Raw genomic sequence first — 19,304 nt, forward strand, 5'->3', positions numbered from 1 at the left:
GAATCTTATTTAAATGAATTCATTTGGATAATAATGTTATATAGGGTCAATTGAAGGATTGAAATATGTATAGATTTTATGTATACCGGAAATCCACCTATGAGCTCACCATTTGCGTAGAGCGATTTTTTTAAAGAATTGAGTACCATAGCAGAAATTTGACGAATTAGAAGTAGGCATTACGTATGAACAGGCGGACATTATCCTCATGGGAGATCTTAAACTCAAGGACAAGAGACTGGAAGCCAGTTTACAGCGAAGATAACTATGAGGTAAAAGAAATAGCCGGGACAAAAGATTGGGGGAAAACCTACTAGAATTATGTGCGGAGGAGAAGCTTTATATTTTGAATGGATGGTGATTCGGCGATGAGAGTGGGGAAGAGAACGTATATAGCAGAACATAGGGGCAGCACAGTTGACCTAGTTGTAGGTCTATTTTGTAAAGATAGCCTGGAAGTAATCAAAGAGATACAAATTAGGGATAGTCACTGTAGTTTGAACGACAACTGGCTGTGACTCACTCACTTAACAACCAGATCCGAATCTAAACGTGGGGCGGGGATTTCCCTTTGAATGATGCAATCAAGCGTGTTTCGAGTTCAACTAGAGGGGCGAGATTATGGAATGCAAGTCTATAGGGAATGCGGGGAAGTACGGTACCGAACGAGTGATGTAATCGATAAAACGTCGTACAGTATTTCAGCAGAAATATATTATCTACCATTAATCATTATTATTCGTTTTCTTGAAATTTGGATTGGAAAAAAATTCGGGAGATTTTTTTTTTGTTTCTTTGGATTTCCTGGTGTATTGCAAAAATATCGGAAGATCTCCGGGAATATCGGGAGACCTGGCAACACTGCTGGAAAGTTTCTAGAAGGCAGCATCTACATTTAGGTGACTTATTAGAGACCTACCCAATGACGTCTTCACACGTAGAAATGAAGGTGAATTCCCTTTGCGAAAGGTAGTTGAACAACTTAACAAGTAGAGACAGTATTGATGGAACATGTAATGCCTATTATCGAAAAAGTACCTGCAAGAAATATCTGGAGTTTAGAATGTTGACTGTAGAAAGTTGAATTTCGCTGCTTCAATTCTTCTATTTGCAGCTAAACAGTATTGTCATCACTGAAATAATATTATTTTAATGCGTTCTGTTGGTCGCACTGATTGGGAATTGGTTTTGTTTTTGTTGTCATATGACCAGCTGTGACAGGGCGTGTGTCTGTGTGTATATGAGTCGACTTGATATCCCTGTTCTCCTTGCCCCATCGTAGAGAGAACACTTCGTCAGCATCTGTGTTGTGTATACGTTGTGAAATGGGAGATGTGAGTATGATAGTTTTTCTTCAGTAGAAAGGCTAGATATAGGTTAATGAATAAACGTCATATAACAACTTTTTTATTATTGTGATTGAAAATTAACCCATGATCGTTACTTTACAGAAGAAATTCTCATGATTCAGTACTTGCCCTATATTAGCTTATTCAGTCGCCAAGTCATCTCGTCGATAAAGCATCATCAAAGGAGTACCGGTACCCGGTACTTTAGGTGATAATGTTGAAATCTTAATAGGAATTCGGTAGCCTACATCATTGGTCTGTAAGCGTGTGGTGGTGGTGTTCAAGTAAATGTTTACTAGTAGATGGCAGACTGTTCAGCAGTCTGACATTTCTTTGTTAATAACGTAGTACTTTTGTAGGTTATGTCCAGTTTCTATTTATTCTCGATTTGATTCTTGGCTTCTGTTGAGGGAAAGAATTTGAACTGAATTATCTGCTGTCTATATTGATGTCTCCAGATTTTTACGTAGGCGTATACTTTTTTAAAAAATTTTTTTAGTAGTGTAACTGGGAAGAGTTAGGAGAAAGGAGACGAGCTGCTCGACTAAGTGGTATGTTCCTAGCTGTCAGTGGAGAGATAGCGTGGAATAATAATATTAGTAGACGAATAAGTTCGTGTGGTGTTTGTAAAAGTAGGAAAGATCACAATATGAAGATGCAGTTGGAATTCAAGAGGACAAATTGGGGCAAATATTAGTTTATAGGAAGAGGAGTTACAGATGGGAATAATATGCCAAGGGTGATGTTCAATACATTTCCACATTCTTTGCAATTCTTTATGAAAAAGTAGGTAAACAACAGATAGGGAATCTGCCACTTGGGTGACTGCCCTAAATGCAGATCATTGGTGATTGATTGCGTAGGCCTACTGTGTGAGTGGCATGGAGTTTACATATAGACCTTTGTAATTGCATGCTGCATTAATATTTACAAAGCGAAGAATATAGGCCTAATTTTATTTAAAGAATAAAACATTGTGTTAAGAGGACAAATGTTACTCAGCTCTGGTGTGCCTTTAAAGAAACATCCTTTTTTAATGGTGTTCCAGTAGCTAATTATGTGTAACATTGATTTTGTTTTGAGTGAAGAAGGACCACTATGGAAATGGTGCATTATGATGGCACAGTTGTTGGTCATAGTAATGTATGTTTTTCAGTGAAATGCTAAGGTCTAAATTATCCATATGGTGTTGTTATTTTGAGGAGAAGTTAAATTGGGGGATCCTTTTTTGCCATTTGGAATTGTGTATGTTAGGCCCTATGTATTCTCTGTATGTCAAGACTGCGCAAAATTTTTGCTCTCTGAGTTAGAGCTTGCCAGCGGGAAATGAAGTGTTGGATATAGAAATTGTACAAGGATTGAGGGGGTGGGTGATATGCTCAGGCAGTTAGGAGGTGGGGAATAATTGAAGCCGTGGGTGCAAGAACCAGATATCCCTACTTTTCCCTCATTTTCACTTTTTACACATATCGCTATACAGGAAAAAATCCTCTCTCGACTCGTTCAAGAACCAAATAGCTCCAAGCAATGGCTATAGGGTTATATATGAAATGGCGATGTACTGGTGTCTCATACGGTGCAGGAAACGTACAGTTCCAGGAGCTGTTGTGTTTTCTGCCAAACTAGTTACCCTTTAATACTAATGAGCTCTAATTTCTGAGCACCACCTCAGTCAGCCAATGAACACTGAAATAATAACTGCAGTTTTTAAGTGATTTTGGTCGAGTACTTTTAAAACCTGGACAAAATTTTATGATTATTTTAGTCTATCTCTGTATCTTCTAATATAAACAAATTACAAGTTACTCTTTGTGTTCATACTGTTTTAATTTGTTCATAGGGAGTTTTTGAGAATCTACCAGGATTTTATTGGTAAGCCAAGTCACAGATTTCCAGTCTTAGCAGAGGAAACCAGACAGCACCATTCCTTTTTCCTCAATAAAAAAGGGAAATAGGAGAAAGGTTGCAAATCTAAAACCGGTCTGTGGTATAGGAAGGAAATTTTACCCAAATCTGATAATTTTTAAGAAACATGAAGTAATTTAAAAGTGTTTTTGTCCTGAAAAATTGAGAAAACTGGAGCGCTCTGGTTCTTGTACCTACGTCTTCAATTTTCTTTGTGGCCACAAGCATTGGACATCCTGCCTTGCCAGATACAAACCTGTGGGTAGAATTTATGTATGCGCTCTGCAAGCTTTCTTGCTAGGTGCTCCACTGCAACACGCTACTACTTGGCACGGCGCAATAGTCTTTTGTTGCCATTGTCTTGGTTGTAGTAGGCGCACCTTTTAGTGATACATAAACACCCTAGTGCTGAATCGGTCGACCTGGGTTATCTTCAAGATTCGTATCGGCAACCTTTGAAACACAAACTATGAATCGCTTATGCATCGCTCTGCGATATCTGGTGTACACGTTACGTACTAATACTGTTGATGTTTACACAGCAAAACCAAACTATAGAATTCATGCTAGGAACAAGATTAGCATCGAGAAATGTTATATAATGTTAAATAATGTATGTGTGACACAGTTGTTGGCATAAGATAATAAATGTTTAGAACATTCATATCGATCAATCATATTATCGATTCAATTCAGATTTCATTTCCATTCAGTCTGCAGTATAACCAGAAATGGCAGAGCTCCCTCCTTACTCCTCACCCCCGTACAGAGTAATATCGCTAAAAGGTGCGTGGACTATACTTGCAGCGTAGTGTTGACAGCAGTATCAGTAACTGAAGCACTCTTTCTTTATTGTCTGCACTCACCCTGTCTAGTGACAAAACCCGTTGGTCTAACACGTCAGGAGTGCTTGACTTAGAGCCTCTTGAAGGATGTGTGCCCCTGTGGAGCAATGGCATTGTTTCATGTTGGACCACTGCGCTAACAACAAAGATATTGTGTACAAGTTTTTTCCTTGTTCTCAAGTTGCTAATGAAATCTGTTCAACCGAGCTCGATAGCTGCAGTCGCTTAAGTGCGGCCAGTATGCGGGAGATAGTAGGTTCGAACCCCACTATCGGCAGCCCTGAAAATGGTTTTCCGTGGTTTCCCATTTTCACACCAGGCAAATGCTGGGGCTGTACCTTAATTAAGGCCACGGCCGCTTCCTTCCCATTCCTAGCCATTTTCCTGTCCCATCGTCGCCATAAGACCTATCTGTGTCGGTGCGATGTAAAGCAACTAGCAAAAAAAAAAAAAAGAAGAAATCTGTTCATATCTGGGAGTGATCTCATGTTCCATGAATTTCAGCCAGCAACGAGCGAGTTTGCTGCGTTATTAGGGACGTGTAGCTGTGAGCTTGCATTCTGGAGATAGTGTGCTCGAATCCCACCGTCGGCAGCCCTGAAGATGGTTTTCTGCGGTTCCCTGTTTTTATACCAGGCAAATGCCGGGGCTGTACCTGATTTACGACCATGGTCACTACCTTCCCAATCCTATCCCGGCCTCCCATTGCCGAAAACCTTTGATGTGTTAGTGCAACGTTAAACCAGTAGCATAAAAATAAAATCTGCCACTGCCTTTCATGTAGTGGTCACATCAATGAGAGATTAATTTTCTCTGGAACCATTTCATTTTTCTATAAAGCCTGTGTTGATATCTCCTCCTTTAAGCAGTCAACTCAAACTGAAATCAGTGGCCAGGCACACTTCACAGATTGACCTGAATGAAACAGCCAGTTGTAAACATTCTACGTACTTTATTCATCCGTGAGACAGTCGCACAGTAATAAAGTAGACCTTTTCGAAATTGGCCTTCCAAATATTAGTGAACTCTGTCTTTTATGGGTTTGGCCGACAGTAAATACAGCGTTTCCTCATCCTTTCTTCTCCATAGCCTACCGGTAAACAAAGTTTTGTATTACCCACGGTAATTATGGGGCGGTGTGATTGAACAAGCCAATATGTCTAAAAATGTTTTTTATTGGAATAATGTTTGAGTAGAGTATACTGATGTTATAATGCTTATAGGCAGTGTGGTGATTGAGTTCAGTTTAGCAATATACCGAGCAAGTCGCTGCATGTTTGGGTCACGTAGCTATCAGCTTGCATTCAGGAGTAGTGGGTGTAACTCTACTGTTGGCAGCCCTGGAGGTGGTTTTTTGTGGTTTCCCATTTTCACACCAGGCAAATGCTGGGACTGTATCTTTAAGGCTACAGTCACTTCCTTCCCACTCCTAGCCTTTTCCTATCCCAGTGTCGCTATAAGACCTATTTGTGTCGATGCAATGTAAAGCAGATTGTAATAATAATAATAATAATAATAATAATAATAATAATAATAATAATAATAATAATAATAATAAGTGATATACAATCATTGCATCCCATTTGAGATTAATTGTATGTCAAGAATACAGCCTCACATCTGAATACTCTAGAATTTTATGAACTGGGCAAGTTAGACGTGCGGTTAGGGTCGCACAGCTGTGAGCTTGCATCTGGGAGATAGTGGGTTCAAATCCCACTGTCGGCAGCCCTGAAGATGGTTTTCCGTGGTTTCCAATTTTCACACCAGGCAAATGCTGGGGCTGTACCTTAATTAAGGCCACGGCCGCTTCCTTCCCACTCCTATGCCTTTCCTATCCCATCATCGCCATAAGACCTATCTGTGTTGGTGCGACGTAAAGCAAATAGAAGAAAAAAAAATGAATCGTGAGCTACCAGAAAGAGATGTAGAAATACTATGAAACAGAACCACACTGATGATTTTGGCCTGTTGTAAATCAAGGTTACTGTACGGTACATATTTATTTATTTCGTGTCAGAGTGTTGAGAAACTTAAAAATACATATAAGGTATTATATACAAATAAAACAGAATACATTTTATGTCACAAAACATGTTTCACACAATGTCTGCCCAGAAATGGGCAACAGAAATTCCCTCTTCCGTGGCTTGAATCAAGTCTTGAAGTGTACAACGAACAGGGCAGGACTGACAGTCATACAGGTGTTGGGTAGTTTGTTGCTCCCCACAATCGCAGAAGTCTGACTGATCTTTCAGATAACCCCTATGGCACAAAAAAGCACATCAATTTCCTAAAAATGATATTCATTTAAATTCCAGTCACTTTATGACACTAATCTGCTTTGTTATGATAAATGACACTTTTAGGTGTCTGGCAGTGAAAAAGACCTATTTCTTATAAACAAGTTCATTAAATTAAGTGAGATACAGAAGTAACACATATGGATTTACACCTCAAGCAAATTTTGAGGAAGCTGATGAAGTTAATTGACCTTTGTTTTGGTTTCCTACACTTCACACTTTACTTCAGAATTTTTTTCATCCTCAGCAGTGTATGTTACCTTCTCTTGCATGAATCATGGTATCCAACTTTTCAGACATGCTCCTGAATAATGCTGCAATATCTTCTTGAGGATTCATCTCGCCATCTTCCTGGAGGGCCTCCTGTAGGTACTGGAGGGTGTCTTAGATAATGCTGACAACCCTTATTCCATAGGTGGTCAATAGTATTGAAATTGAGACTTTGAGCAGGTCAAACCATAGTATCAATCTCTGTTTCATCCAAGAACTGGTTTCCGCATCTCAACATGTGGGTGTGCATTGTCCTGCATTAGTGTGAAACCATCACCAATAAATGGAGTGAGAGGCACCACATGCTCCAGAAGGATTTTGTCCACATACCAATTTCCTGTAAGGCTCCCGTGTCCCACGAAAACCAAATCTCAGTAAATAGAGATGATAATCTGCCTGGTCAATACTTTGTATTCAAAATTTATTTATATTTCACACTTTAGAATATATACAGTAGTACATGTTTCGAATTTGATGTTTTATTGCAACAGTGCTCAACATTTTATCCGCACAGACATTCCCCTAATGTTGTGTTTATATAGAGATGACAAGATGGACTTTACTTCCACGCTACTGGGCGAGTTGGCCATGTGGTTAGGGTCGCACAGCTGTGAGCTTGCATCCGGGAGATAGTGGGTTCGAACCCCACTGTCGGCAGCCGTGAAGATGGCGTTCCGTGGTTTCCCATTTTCACACCAGGCAAATGCTGGGGCTGTTCCTTATTTAAGGCCATGGCTGCTTTCTTCTCACTCGTAGGCCTTTCCTATCCCATTGTCGCCATAAGACCGCTCTATGTCGATGCTACGTAAAGCAACTTGTAGGGGAAAAAAACAAAAAAAACACCACCTTCCATGCCATTATTTATAAATTTTTAATATGTCATATTATACACGTCACTGTTGTAGTTTTCTTAGTGGGGGCCCCCCGTGGTTTCATAGGTCTTAACACTCCGGTGGTCGCGCAAAGAAAATTTACGTCGGTGGTCGTGCAGATCACAATGTGATCGGTACTTTCTTTGTGACAAGGCTATTCTATGCTATTTATTCAATGAATATAATTATGCATTGTGAAAAACACTTTATTTTCTGTACTATATAATTATGCATATATTTATAAAAAATACCAAAAAAATTACCAGACATTGTGATTTGTCTCACTCCCTCCATAACGTTTTTGAGGTACCTCACTGTCTGGTTCATTCAGCCATCGATTTATATTCTCACAGTCATCCATTTTGTTCTTATATACCAATAATTAATATAAACTCGTTAAACGGAGTAGATATATGCACATGAACTGAGATTAGACACCGTAATAAGAAAACAAACAAAGTCTAAAAGAAGTCAAGCTAGCGGTCGCATGGATCACAGTTGTAATCCACAAGAATAAATTGCTTAATAACGCAACAACCACCAGTCAAGGTTAGCAGACTACTGCGTTATCAGAGAGGGGATGGGGCGCAAGGAAGGTACATAGATGCTCAAGGTCAACATTATACCAAAGAACAGGAGCGAAAAAAAACTAAACGGCTAGATCATGTTGTGATCCGCGCGACCACTGGAGTGTTAATGTAATATGAAAATTAACCTATATAGTTGAAGAAGAGAATTAACATATTTCTCAAAACGTACTATATATTCTAAAGTGTGAAATGTAAATAAAGTTTTAATACATAGTATTGACTAGGCGGTGATTAAGTCAATACTGGCCATTATGGTCAAGACTATTAATACAAACCAAATTTGTCCTTGCAGTCATATTGATTCCTGTCCACATCTTCAGAGACCCACTCTGAAAAGGCATCTGGGATGAGAATTGACAGGGGGAATACTTTTTCCTAGGTGTTCTCCAGAACCTTTTTCTACTGTCAGGTGATTGCAGGCCAAATTGTGACTCTACAGTGAACAGCACTTGCTCATTATCACACTGCTGTAGGGCCTAAGTGATCATTGCCACCGGGATATTTCCCAATTGCGAGGTATTTGTTAATAATAATAATAATAATAATAATAATAATAATAATATTCATCTAACCTCATATTGTGGTACCGCCAGGTCCGCGTAGTTCCTTTTCAAAACATATTCAGGCTGTGCAGTGCTGTTTGGTAAGTTCTAGGCCTTTAGGGGGTCTTCTGGATTGAAGATTCAAATCTTCTAGTCATTTTCAGACTGTTCTCTCACTTTCATTGACCTCTCGAACTTGCTGGAGTCGATTCGTGTTTGAACGGTGGTGGTGTGATTGTTGCAAAAAATCAGCTTCATTTCCCGTATCAAATCATATTTACATTGAATCAATAACAGTAAATTTCCATCTTTTTGGTGCTTATATTTGCTTTAAGCAAATCAATTAATCTTTTACAGTACATGTTTTGTTCCATTTGGAACATCTTCAGCTATATTACAACACTTAGGTGAAATTACAAAGTATATTTATCTTCTCAAAAATAACTTAATAAGTACCTTGTTATGATTAAAATCTATCTAAATTAAAAATTTTTAAAATCATTAAAATCAATGTGGATGGTTGAATGGGGTAGTGGAATGGGAAGGAAAATGGACTTACTTATTTTATCCTATTTTGAAACTGTCTATTCATTCGAACAGATATTTAAAAAAAAATGAATTTGTGATGGTTGCCGAGATCTTGAAGCCGTAAGACGTGATCATCTCTTGCTGGTGTTGGTCTTCTCTGGGTTGATCCTGAATAGCCTCCAATTTTCCGTACCTTGTTATGGTTCTGGAAATCGTGGAAGATGTATTTTTTTTTTTCCCCAATCACTACTGATCTGCATTTAGGGCAGTCGCCCAGGTGGCAGATTCCCTATCTGTTGTTTTCCTAGCCTTTTCTTAAATGATTGCAAAGAAATTGGAAATTTATTGAACATCTCCCTTGGTAAGTTATTCCAATCCCTAACTCCCCTTCCTATAAACAAATATTTTCCCCAATTTGTCTTCTTGAATTCCAACTTTATCTTCATATTGTGATCTTTCTTAACACTTCTGGAACGTAATGCATGCTGCAACCATCTTCCACCGAAGCAACATCTTTTGCAGCATCTTCAGGACTTAATGGCATGTTTACTCCAGAAAACGGATTATGATGATGGAAACATCGTACAAACACTTGATGAAAGGGGTACAATACAAAATACAACAATAAGTGCTCAAATGCGGGAAAACATTATTGCCTCACAAATTGTTTGCTCACAAAACAAACCTTCTGCATCTAAAAAAATATAGGATAAGTTGCTAAGCTTTTATTAAATAGATAGTTAGACCGGGTGAGTTGGCCGTGCGGTTAGGGTCGCACAGCTGTCGGCTTGCATCCGGGAGATAGTGGGTTCGATTGAGCCGCACTGTCAGCAGCCCTGAATGTTGTTTTCCATGGTTTCCCATTTTCACACCTGGCAAATGCTTAATTAAGGCCACAGCAATTTCCTTCCCATTCATAGGCCTTTCTTATCCCATTGTTGCTGTAAGACCTATCTGTGTTGGTGTGACAAAAGCAAACTGTGAAAATAGATAATTAAACATAATTTCTTCAGTATTTGTTGTGTTATGTTTTTCATGTTGGTGATTTTGTTACTTTTAACATAGTGTTGGTCCTACTGAAACTAATCATGTAATGAAATAGACCTCTTCCTTGATTCCAAAATATTGTAACCTTAACTTAGCTATGATGTGTACCAATAGCCATTTTTTCGGAAGAACTACTGGTGACCGCTTTAAACAGGTTTCACTGCATGTTTCTAAGGGTGTTTCATGTTAAATACACAGCATTCCTACAAGCAGTATGAGGTACGATCTGCATAATTTGCCTTTTGCTCTAATGTAATTAATTGTACGGAGCCCTCACTGGAGTTTTACAAACCCGCGTATTCACTACTAGCACTTCAGTTGGAATAGGGTGTAGTATGCATGTGTGTGTGTGTGTTTGTGTTTGCAGCTAGGTTGCTAACTGTGTTTATATGTGTTACGTTCAGGTAATGAAGGAATACTCATTAAATTTGAATTAAAAGTTCACAACAGGTGTAAGCCTGAAGCACAAAATTTAGAAAGCTGAATCTTTGAAATCTTGCCTTATATTACATGGAGGAGGGATAGATGTGATCATTGCCATTGCAAGGTCTGACCTGCCCACCCCTGGAGATATATTTACTTTTATAGTAAAATATCACAGATTGAGCAACAATGCACCATACACCTATGCTCATTGGTTATTTCTGTAACAAGAAGGAAGTTCAACTACATAATTTAAGAGAACCAAAATTGTACAGGTAAGGGAAAGGAAAATGAGCTTCTGGGATCCTCCACGTGGGAAAGTGTTTGTTCAATTCTTTGCTTAAATGTATGTTGTGTCCTCAGCCGAACAGCTCCACCATCAGTGGAGGTAAAGCAGTGTACTAGGGAAATGAAGAAATGAGCTAGCTTCCCGTTGCTTTCCCCACCGAACTAGGAGGAGTTTTTACATATCTATCTGCCAAGCCCACTGAAGTGCACACATCAGCCGACCCTCTGAGTGTCACTTTCACACCATTCATAACAGGCTGTCTACATAAGGAATGGTGCTAACTAACCTCAGTCACTCCAGTTAGCCTACGCAGTGGCCTCCACGGTATGCACTAGCCAGCGTATTGGTAGGTGTGCTAGGTACCAACTGATAAGCCCACCCTAGCACACGAGGGCGAAACGCTGGCAACCAAGAATGAGTTAGCTGGAAAATTTATAATGTCCAATAACGGACCATTTATATTGGTATTACTCGATAGCTGCAGTCGCTTAAGTGCGGCCAATATCCAGTATCCGGGAGATAGTAGGTTCGAACCCCACTATCGGCAGCCCTGAAAATGGTTTTCTGTGGTTTCCCATTTTCACACCAGGCAAATGCTGGGGCTGTACTTTAATTAAGGCCACGGCCGCTTCCTTCCCACTCCTAGCCCTTCCCTGTCCCATCGTCGCCATAAAACCTATCTGTGTTGGTGCGACGTAAAGCAACTAGCATTCTAGACAATGATGAGACTGGGACAGTTCAATACTATTTCGATTTGGATTGTATTGAATAGGTGGTATTAAAATTACTCCTTGTATAAACTTTGTGATTAGCTATTTTTCAATACGGAATAATGACGAGAATAATGGTTTGTAATTGGATTTTCTTACCAGTCATTCTTTTCTCTGTCTGAATTCTGTGTATTTCTGTGGTCAGTTCTACGCCTTTGCTCTCTGGACTTTATATACCGTAACAGTTTTTAACCTTTCACGTGGTTTATTATTATTTTTCAGTTGTTTTTAGGCCATCATTCATATAAAGTGCTTTTGATTACAAGATGTTTTGTAATTTTTTATGGACTGTTTATTTCTCTGCCCATGTGATCAGATATGAAATGAAGAGTGGACTGTTTCCTTGTCATCCCTCTATGAATGGATTTCACACCATGTCTCGTGTTGACTTGCTGTCAAAAAAAAATTAAAAAAAAATAAACCCACCCAAGGACAGCTGTTACAAAAAATAAAAATCACTGGCAGGCTGACCATTATTGCAAACAATAGTGGATGTACCTGAACATTACTCCTAACCTTGACCAATATTTGTCATTGAAATGATGAGTGTACCCACTGAAGACGGTGGTGACTGGTGGCGACAAAGGAGTGGCTGTAGAGACTGTACTATTGATGACCCAAACCAAGGGTTTCGCATTACATTGAGCAGCAAGCAGTAGCTAGCCGACTGATACTATGCTTTGTAGAAGATGGGATGAGACTGCTGCTCAGAAGCAAGACTGCAATTTAAAACAAAAACTGTGGACCATTTCTATAATCAAGAACATTTGACCACTCCTATGCTGCAGCGTTCACTTCTGAAAAAAACCTGACTCCTGGTTTCTTTTCACTCCTCAGTTTCTATTTTCTTCCCACTCACTTAACATTGTATTCACTATTGTATTTGAGTTTTCCTGCATTTGAATTTTTCAATTGGAGGCCTATTTGAGAGAATTTTCCACTTTTCAGTAAATGTTTTATTGTTGCTTTCCTCTGTCTAGAACACACACAATATGACATGTTTAGTCTCTTAGAGAAATCGTTAGCTTGTAGTAGTAATAGTACCACACATGGTTTTAAAAACTTTTAAAAGTGTTTCTAGATTATCTTTAAATTTGTTCTGTTTTTTTCTTTTTTTTTCTTTCAGATATACCCTGTTGTTATTATTATAGCTGAGTATGTCTGTAACAAGAGATGAAACATGTCCTAATTCGTGTAGTCATATGTATTATGTTTTTTTGAGACATGGGAACATCAGTAAAAAATTAATTGAAAGGTGGAAAATTGTCTCTATAACAATTGAGTTAATGTCAATACGGGTCCATATACTGTAATGAAAACGTTCATAAGTTCTGTTTGAATTTTTTAGTGAGCTTAATCTTGGAAAGTCCTTTTACACTTTCTGTAATTGCATTTCTTCTTTTCTCAATATTTAAATATCCTCGTCCCTTGTTTCTCACATTATTTCTCTCTCAATTTGCGCATGGAAGTCTTCCCTGTCAAATTTAACTGAACTACCTGACCTCGACCAAATCAGCGACAATATGAGTTATGAATAGAATGACTCAAGCTGGGTTGGGAAATCCCTTGGTAAATTGTGAGTAAGTAGTCACTATCAGTAATCCTGGGAAACTAGAATTCTCAGAATCTTCTTCTGTGGATCTGTCTTCGGACAGGTATCAACTGGACATCATCCATGATTCTCTGTCTGGAGCATCTTGCTTCACTTGTTCATAGCTTCTCCTTTTTTTGACATCTGTTAACATTCCATACCTTCTTCTTCCTCTTCTTCTATTTTCCCCTCCATCACCTCTGTTGAAGACAGTTTCTACGTAGTATGTGACCCAACCAGGATATTTTCGTGTTCCTTATAATTTTCATCAGGTGTCTCTTCTCTCCTACTTTTCTTAGCACTTCATAATTTCTCACTTTATCTGTCCACTTCACTTTTTCAGTTCTTCTCCCCACCCATATTTCAAAACTTTCCAAATACTTTGTTCCTTCTATCTTAATGTTCATGTTTCAGCTCCATATGACACTACACTCCACACAAAATGCTTTGCGAACCTCTTTCTTAAATCAGTAGGGGTTGCCTTAGATATCAAAAGCCCTCTCACCTTTCCGAAAGCTTCTTTTCCCATAGATATCGGCTTCTTATTTCTTCCATACAGCTTCCATTCCATGTTAAGGAACTTTCCAAATATCTGAATGACTTTACTTGTTCCAATTTCTTTCCCTCTAGTTTTATATCAAAAGCAATCTCCTCCTTTTCTGTTCTCATCACCTTAGTCATCCCAATGTTGATCTTCATTCCGAATTCTTTGCCCACTCTTATCAATATTTTCCAACATGACTTGCAGATCCTTTTCTGATTCCGCTAATACCGCCACAATATTGCGTATTTTATATCTATATAGGTTCTCCACTGTCACTGGCGGTAATTCTGGGCAACTAGAATTCTCAGAGTATACACTAATTAGAACACAAGACGACCATTATGAAAGGTTTGGAAGAAAATCATGTACAGAAGAATTAACTTAATGGCTGCTACGGCATTCGTATTCACATTCCTTCCTCTCTTTCCCTTAAATTCAAAATAATACAAACATTCAAAAGGAATTCCCGTATGTCTGCAGAATGGTTTTTAAAAGGATGACATATCTTGTGTAAAATAAAGTGTCCACCTAAGACAATTGGACGAGACTAATGGCAGTGTCTGCTTAAACGAGACATTTACCGGGCGAGTTGGCCATGCGGTTAGGGGAGCGCAGCTGTGAGCTTTCATCCGGGAGATAGTGTGTTCGAACTCCACTGTCGGCAGCCCTGAAGATGGTTTTCTGTGATTTCCCATTTTCACACCAGGCAAATGCTGGGGCTGTACCTTAACTAAGGCCACGGCCGCTTCCTTCCCACTCCCAGGCCTATCACATCGTCGCCATAAGACCGATCTGTGTCGGTGCAACGTAAAGACAGTAAAAAAAAATTAACACGGGGCTTACAGTATGTAAAATAAAATTGGTTCTGTAGAAAAATGTCTGAATAGAGAGGTGTCCACTGAATGAAGGTGTCCATAAGGGCACATTCAACTGTGTTACACTTTGCTGCCATAATTTAATTCACTTGTGTTAAAATAACTGCTATGGAAATGTGTATCTAGTTTGTTTTTTGATCCCTCTGTATTAAAATATAAATGTTACAATTTCTGAAATGGTCTGTAGCAGCGATCAAGTGAGTTGGCTGTGTAGCTGTTAGCTTGCATTTGGTAGATTGGATTTTTGAACCCCACTGTTGGTAGCCCTGAGGATAGCTGTGTCACTTTCCGCATTTTCACACCAGGTGAATGCTGCGGTTGTACCTTAAGACCTTGGTCTCTTGCTTCTTGGTCCTAACCTGTCTAGTCTCATCGCCGCGATAAGACCTGAGTTACATTGTAAAACCAATAGCAAAAGGGACAGGCTATTTAAAATGAGGCTGAGTTTCAGTATTCATGATCACTTTCAACCCAGGTTATTCTGTTTCTTAAAGGCAAATCCTGCATTAGCTTTGTTGATGAAACTATGGAAATTGTAAATACCTAGTTCTGTTTAAAAAGAAAAGTGTTTAATTTTTAGTTGCTGACTTAATATGTTTGATAGTATTTTTTATTTTTGAGGTTTATATCTTTCTTTGTTTAGGGTAAGGAGGAAAATATAGAGGAGGAGCTGACTCCTCGAGATTACCAGTCATTACTCCTGGAGAAATGCATAGAAAACAACACAATTCTCTACCTACCTACTGGATCTGGGAAAACCTACATTGCTGTGATGCTCATAAAGCACATGTCAGGTGATCTTGGTGGGTAAGTGTTCATTTTTGTTTTGATTTCTATTGATCAACCATGCTTTCTCCCTTACATTCATTTGTCTCTGTCACAGTTACTTTTCATAAAGGTCATATTTGAATACCTGTTTCAGTAGACTCTCTTGTTTCAGACTCAGTGGGATATGCACCCACCTACTATGTTTAAACAACTTTAAAGTATATTTCCAACCTTTGTTTCACCTTTTGGATACATTGCAGGATATTTAGTATCCAGGGTACATACTGTATCTTACTGGGTCGGCAAACAAATAAATCAGTCAAAACAAAGAATGATGCCATGTAATAAGCCAAAATATACCATCTTCCTGTCTTCCTTTGCCCTGGCTAGTTTAATGGCATCGCCCACGGAATGTCCACAATTTGGTCTCCAAGAACAGCTAAGATTACTTCAAGATGTAAGTAGGACAGGAATTGCACTTGTATGAGTGAATGAGAATTCAAGTGAAATCAATTGGTTTTGAATAGTTTAATCATCTAAAACATAAAATTTGGATTTAAAAAAAAAATCCCTTAAATAAAACAACAAAATTTCAAATGCAGTTTGTAGTTGTTTACCATCAAGTAACAGTGGGACCTTGCCCGTCTGAACAAGTTTAAATCGCAAAATCTCGGAATCCGTGTGTCAATTACATGAACGCTACACTGAACGTTTAGATAAGCTTGAATAGACTTGACTAACTGTGTCATACTTAAATGTCCTGATACATGAGATAAGCAACAGAAATCTTTGCATATAAAAGAAAATTGAGATTAAAATTATTCCCACATCATTTGGGACACATAATCCACAATAATGCTTGGTTAGGATTTTCTGATACCCCCAAAAAACCACTGAAGCTAATATGAGCCTGATCACATAATTAAAGACGAGGACTGAACTGAAAAATCATACGAGGTCTCCTCTTAGCAATTTACAATAAAATGACAAACACGAACATTAAGACACAAGAGACATCATCAGTAAACGGATAACAAATATTCTGCTGGAACTGAAATAAACACACAAAATACACACTGGTCTTGAGGGATTGGTGATGTAATCGTATCTCAGGTCATCTGCGGCGACGTTCATTATCCTTACATATACTGGGGAAATGGCAAGGCCGTCTTCCTCTCGCTGTTTCAAACAATAACATTCATCTCTCTGCAGATACACATAGCTACATGGCAAGGCCTCTTTCACATCTGCTTATCGTCACATGACTAATGGCTCTTCTTCCTGCCTGACAGTACAAGGCTGTACTCAGCTGGGCTGGCTATCGTCCCTCTGCCAGGGAACGTTGTGGATCCTTTTTTCCTCTCAATAACACATAATATATTGTTGTGGTCTGGAATAATTTTCCTCAGACTCGTAATTCACATCGGATCGGCCTACATGCTTGGCCTCACCTCTACCTATCTGGAATATACTCATTGAGTCTCTTTTCTCCATGCAACGGACCCTGATTCATGCCACTTGCATAGCCATGTGTTGTTAGCTTGCCGGTATTATTTCGAAAACCTTTCCTAATGCAACTTTGGGATTTAATATCCACTGCTTGCACTGCATATCTAAAACGACTCGTGCACATCAACATAACATGGGGTTTCTATTTCTTAGGTCACCTAGCACTCAAAGTAGGTCTCGCCATTCGATAAGGCACCTCCGTCCTTCAGTTTTCAATGATCCTAGCTCCTCAAGCTTCATTAAATCAATCTCATATAAGAATAACTACTTTACATGATTATAGAACAAACCTAATTTTAACTTAATACCCTCATAATCATGACACAATTGATTTAAAGCTAATAACACACAAAACACATGCATTAATCCTAAACATATTTTATACATTCTCAAAAGAGATGCCACGCTTGGGGAACAACCAAGATACAGAACTTCTTCTTTGTGAAAACTAAAGCTTGGTTCCCGTGCATATCCTATTAAGAAAGGCAATGGCACTTAGTACAGTGGATCAGCTCGAGACTCTCAGTAAATTACTTCACAATTTCCTGTCATTTTATCTTTGCAGAAATTTGCTCATTGGGTAATTGTCACCATGTTTTTCATACCCTGCCAGTCCTGTTTCATCCTGCGTTTCTTCTTATAAGTGTGATATCTATGAATCCCCAGACAGCATTTGGGTCGTTCTGTCCTTTTTCCTGGCTTCTTTGCTCTCTCATACATCTTACCATACCCAAACTAGCTTGCTTTACCCCCTTTGAGCTCCAAGCTTCCTTGTGCAACTTTCCAGCTTCGACTCCCGGTACGTCGTTCCTGATAAATTAAATTATAGCTCTGTCACCATGAAACAATGTGGTTCAATACAAAAGACGTAATTGCAGTTGTTGAGTTAGTCTGGTTATTTCTCATTGACTTAGGGTCTGGAATATTTAATTCATGAACTCGATTGTCCTGGGATCGGAAAACTCTTTGCATGTGAATACTTGACTGCTGGAGGTATGTTGTCCTTGTTATGACTAGCTGTCTGCATCGGTTAAAGAAGATGGAAGTGTTATCTTGAGTTCCTTCCTCACATGTTCATAGACTGTAGGTAATTCTTTGAAGGTAATGAACGAATTTCTCATGGTCGGGTAGGAATTGTATTAGGATGAATAAGGGGACTGTGTTGGTGTGTTGTTGGGAGTAGACATGTGGAAGGATAGTTTTGTAGATGAGCCTTTTGGAAAGGAAATGTACAATCTGTTCCAGAGTTATTTGTAGAAATCTTAGTTTGTGCTTACATAGGGATAGTGGGACATTCTGTCATGTTGAATAGACTTGTACTAGAAATTTGATTCATTCATTTCCATTACGTCCTGTGTATTCTTGGATCCATTGAATTGTGATCTTGTTGGAAGCAAGTACAGTCTGGAGATCCTTTCTAATCTTATTGGGTGTAATGGTGGATTCATTGGATGAGCAAGCTTTTAGTAGTGTTTGTGAATAGGTGTAGATCGTGTATTTATTGGTTATTTGTAGGTTGAGGATTGTCCAGTTAACAGCGACCTGAATCTTTATAACTGTCCTTGAAACAGTGATATTGCAGGTTTAATTTAATTGATAGTGAAAAATTTCCTGATGTACCTCTGAAGACAATGATGCTCCCAAATCTCCCTCAGTCATGGATCTGTCTGTGAATGTAGAGTGGTTGCCTTCCTCTCCTGGTAGCTCAACACAGATTTTCAAGTATTTTTTAACTGGTATTTCTGCCTTCAGTACTTCTGGAGTAACAGAAGAGGGCTTGAGGCCTCATTCAAGTGCCCAGATGTCATTTTTCAGTCAGAGTTCTAACTTGATGGGAAGAATGCTGATCATGACTAGAAATTGAGTCATTACCACACATTGTTTTTCTGTCACAACAATATATTGAACAGTGAGCGATTGATGACTGGCCCACTGCCAGGAAAGAAGGACTTACTTAAGGAGATATCGTTGAGATCACCAGCGAAGATCTTAATAATAATAGACACCGAGCAAGTTGGCTACGGGGTTTTGGTCTCGTAGCTCTGAGCTTGCACTCAGGCGATAGTGGGCTCAAACCCCACTGTAGCAGCCCTAAAGATGGTTTTCCATGGCAAATGCTGGGGCTGTACTTTGACGCAAACGTAATAGACTAATATAACTTGGAAACAGTATTCTCCAACATCTATTACTATTATTATTATCGTAGTTGTGTATGAACTTTATTGGTATAATCATAATCGTATTATTTGTGAGGTTATGTCATGAAACATCTGCTATATATATA

At 38.8% G+C, this 19,304-nt stretch overlaps 1 protein-coding gene across 1 annotated transcript in view; it reads left to right on the plus strand.

The window, feature by feature from the left end:
* The first annotated feature begins 1,211 nt into the window (after positions 1-1,211).
* The window catches only part of Dcr-2 (Endoribonuclease Dcr-2), a 396,960-nt gene continuing 378,867 nt past the window's right edge, over positions 1,212-19,304 (plus strand). Inside the window, exons 1-2 of the mRNA XM_067143947.2 lie at positions 1,212-1,334; positions 15,387-15,550. Of these exons, the coding sequence (XP_067000048.2) occupies positions 1,326-1,334; positions 15,387-15,550 (173 nt within the window). The 5' untranslated portion in view covers positions 1,212-1,325. The remainder of the gene's footprint in view (positions 1,335-15,386; positions 15,551-19,304) is intronic.

Source organism: Anabrus simplex, chromosome 3 (assembly GCF_040414725.1).
Source record: "Anabrus simplex isolate iqAnaSimp1 chromosome 3, ASM4041472v1, whole genome shotgun sequence".
Taxonomy (NCBI): Eukaryota; Metazoa; Arthropoda; class Insecta; order Orthoptera; family Tettigoniidae; genus Anabrus; species Anabrus simplex.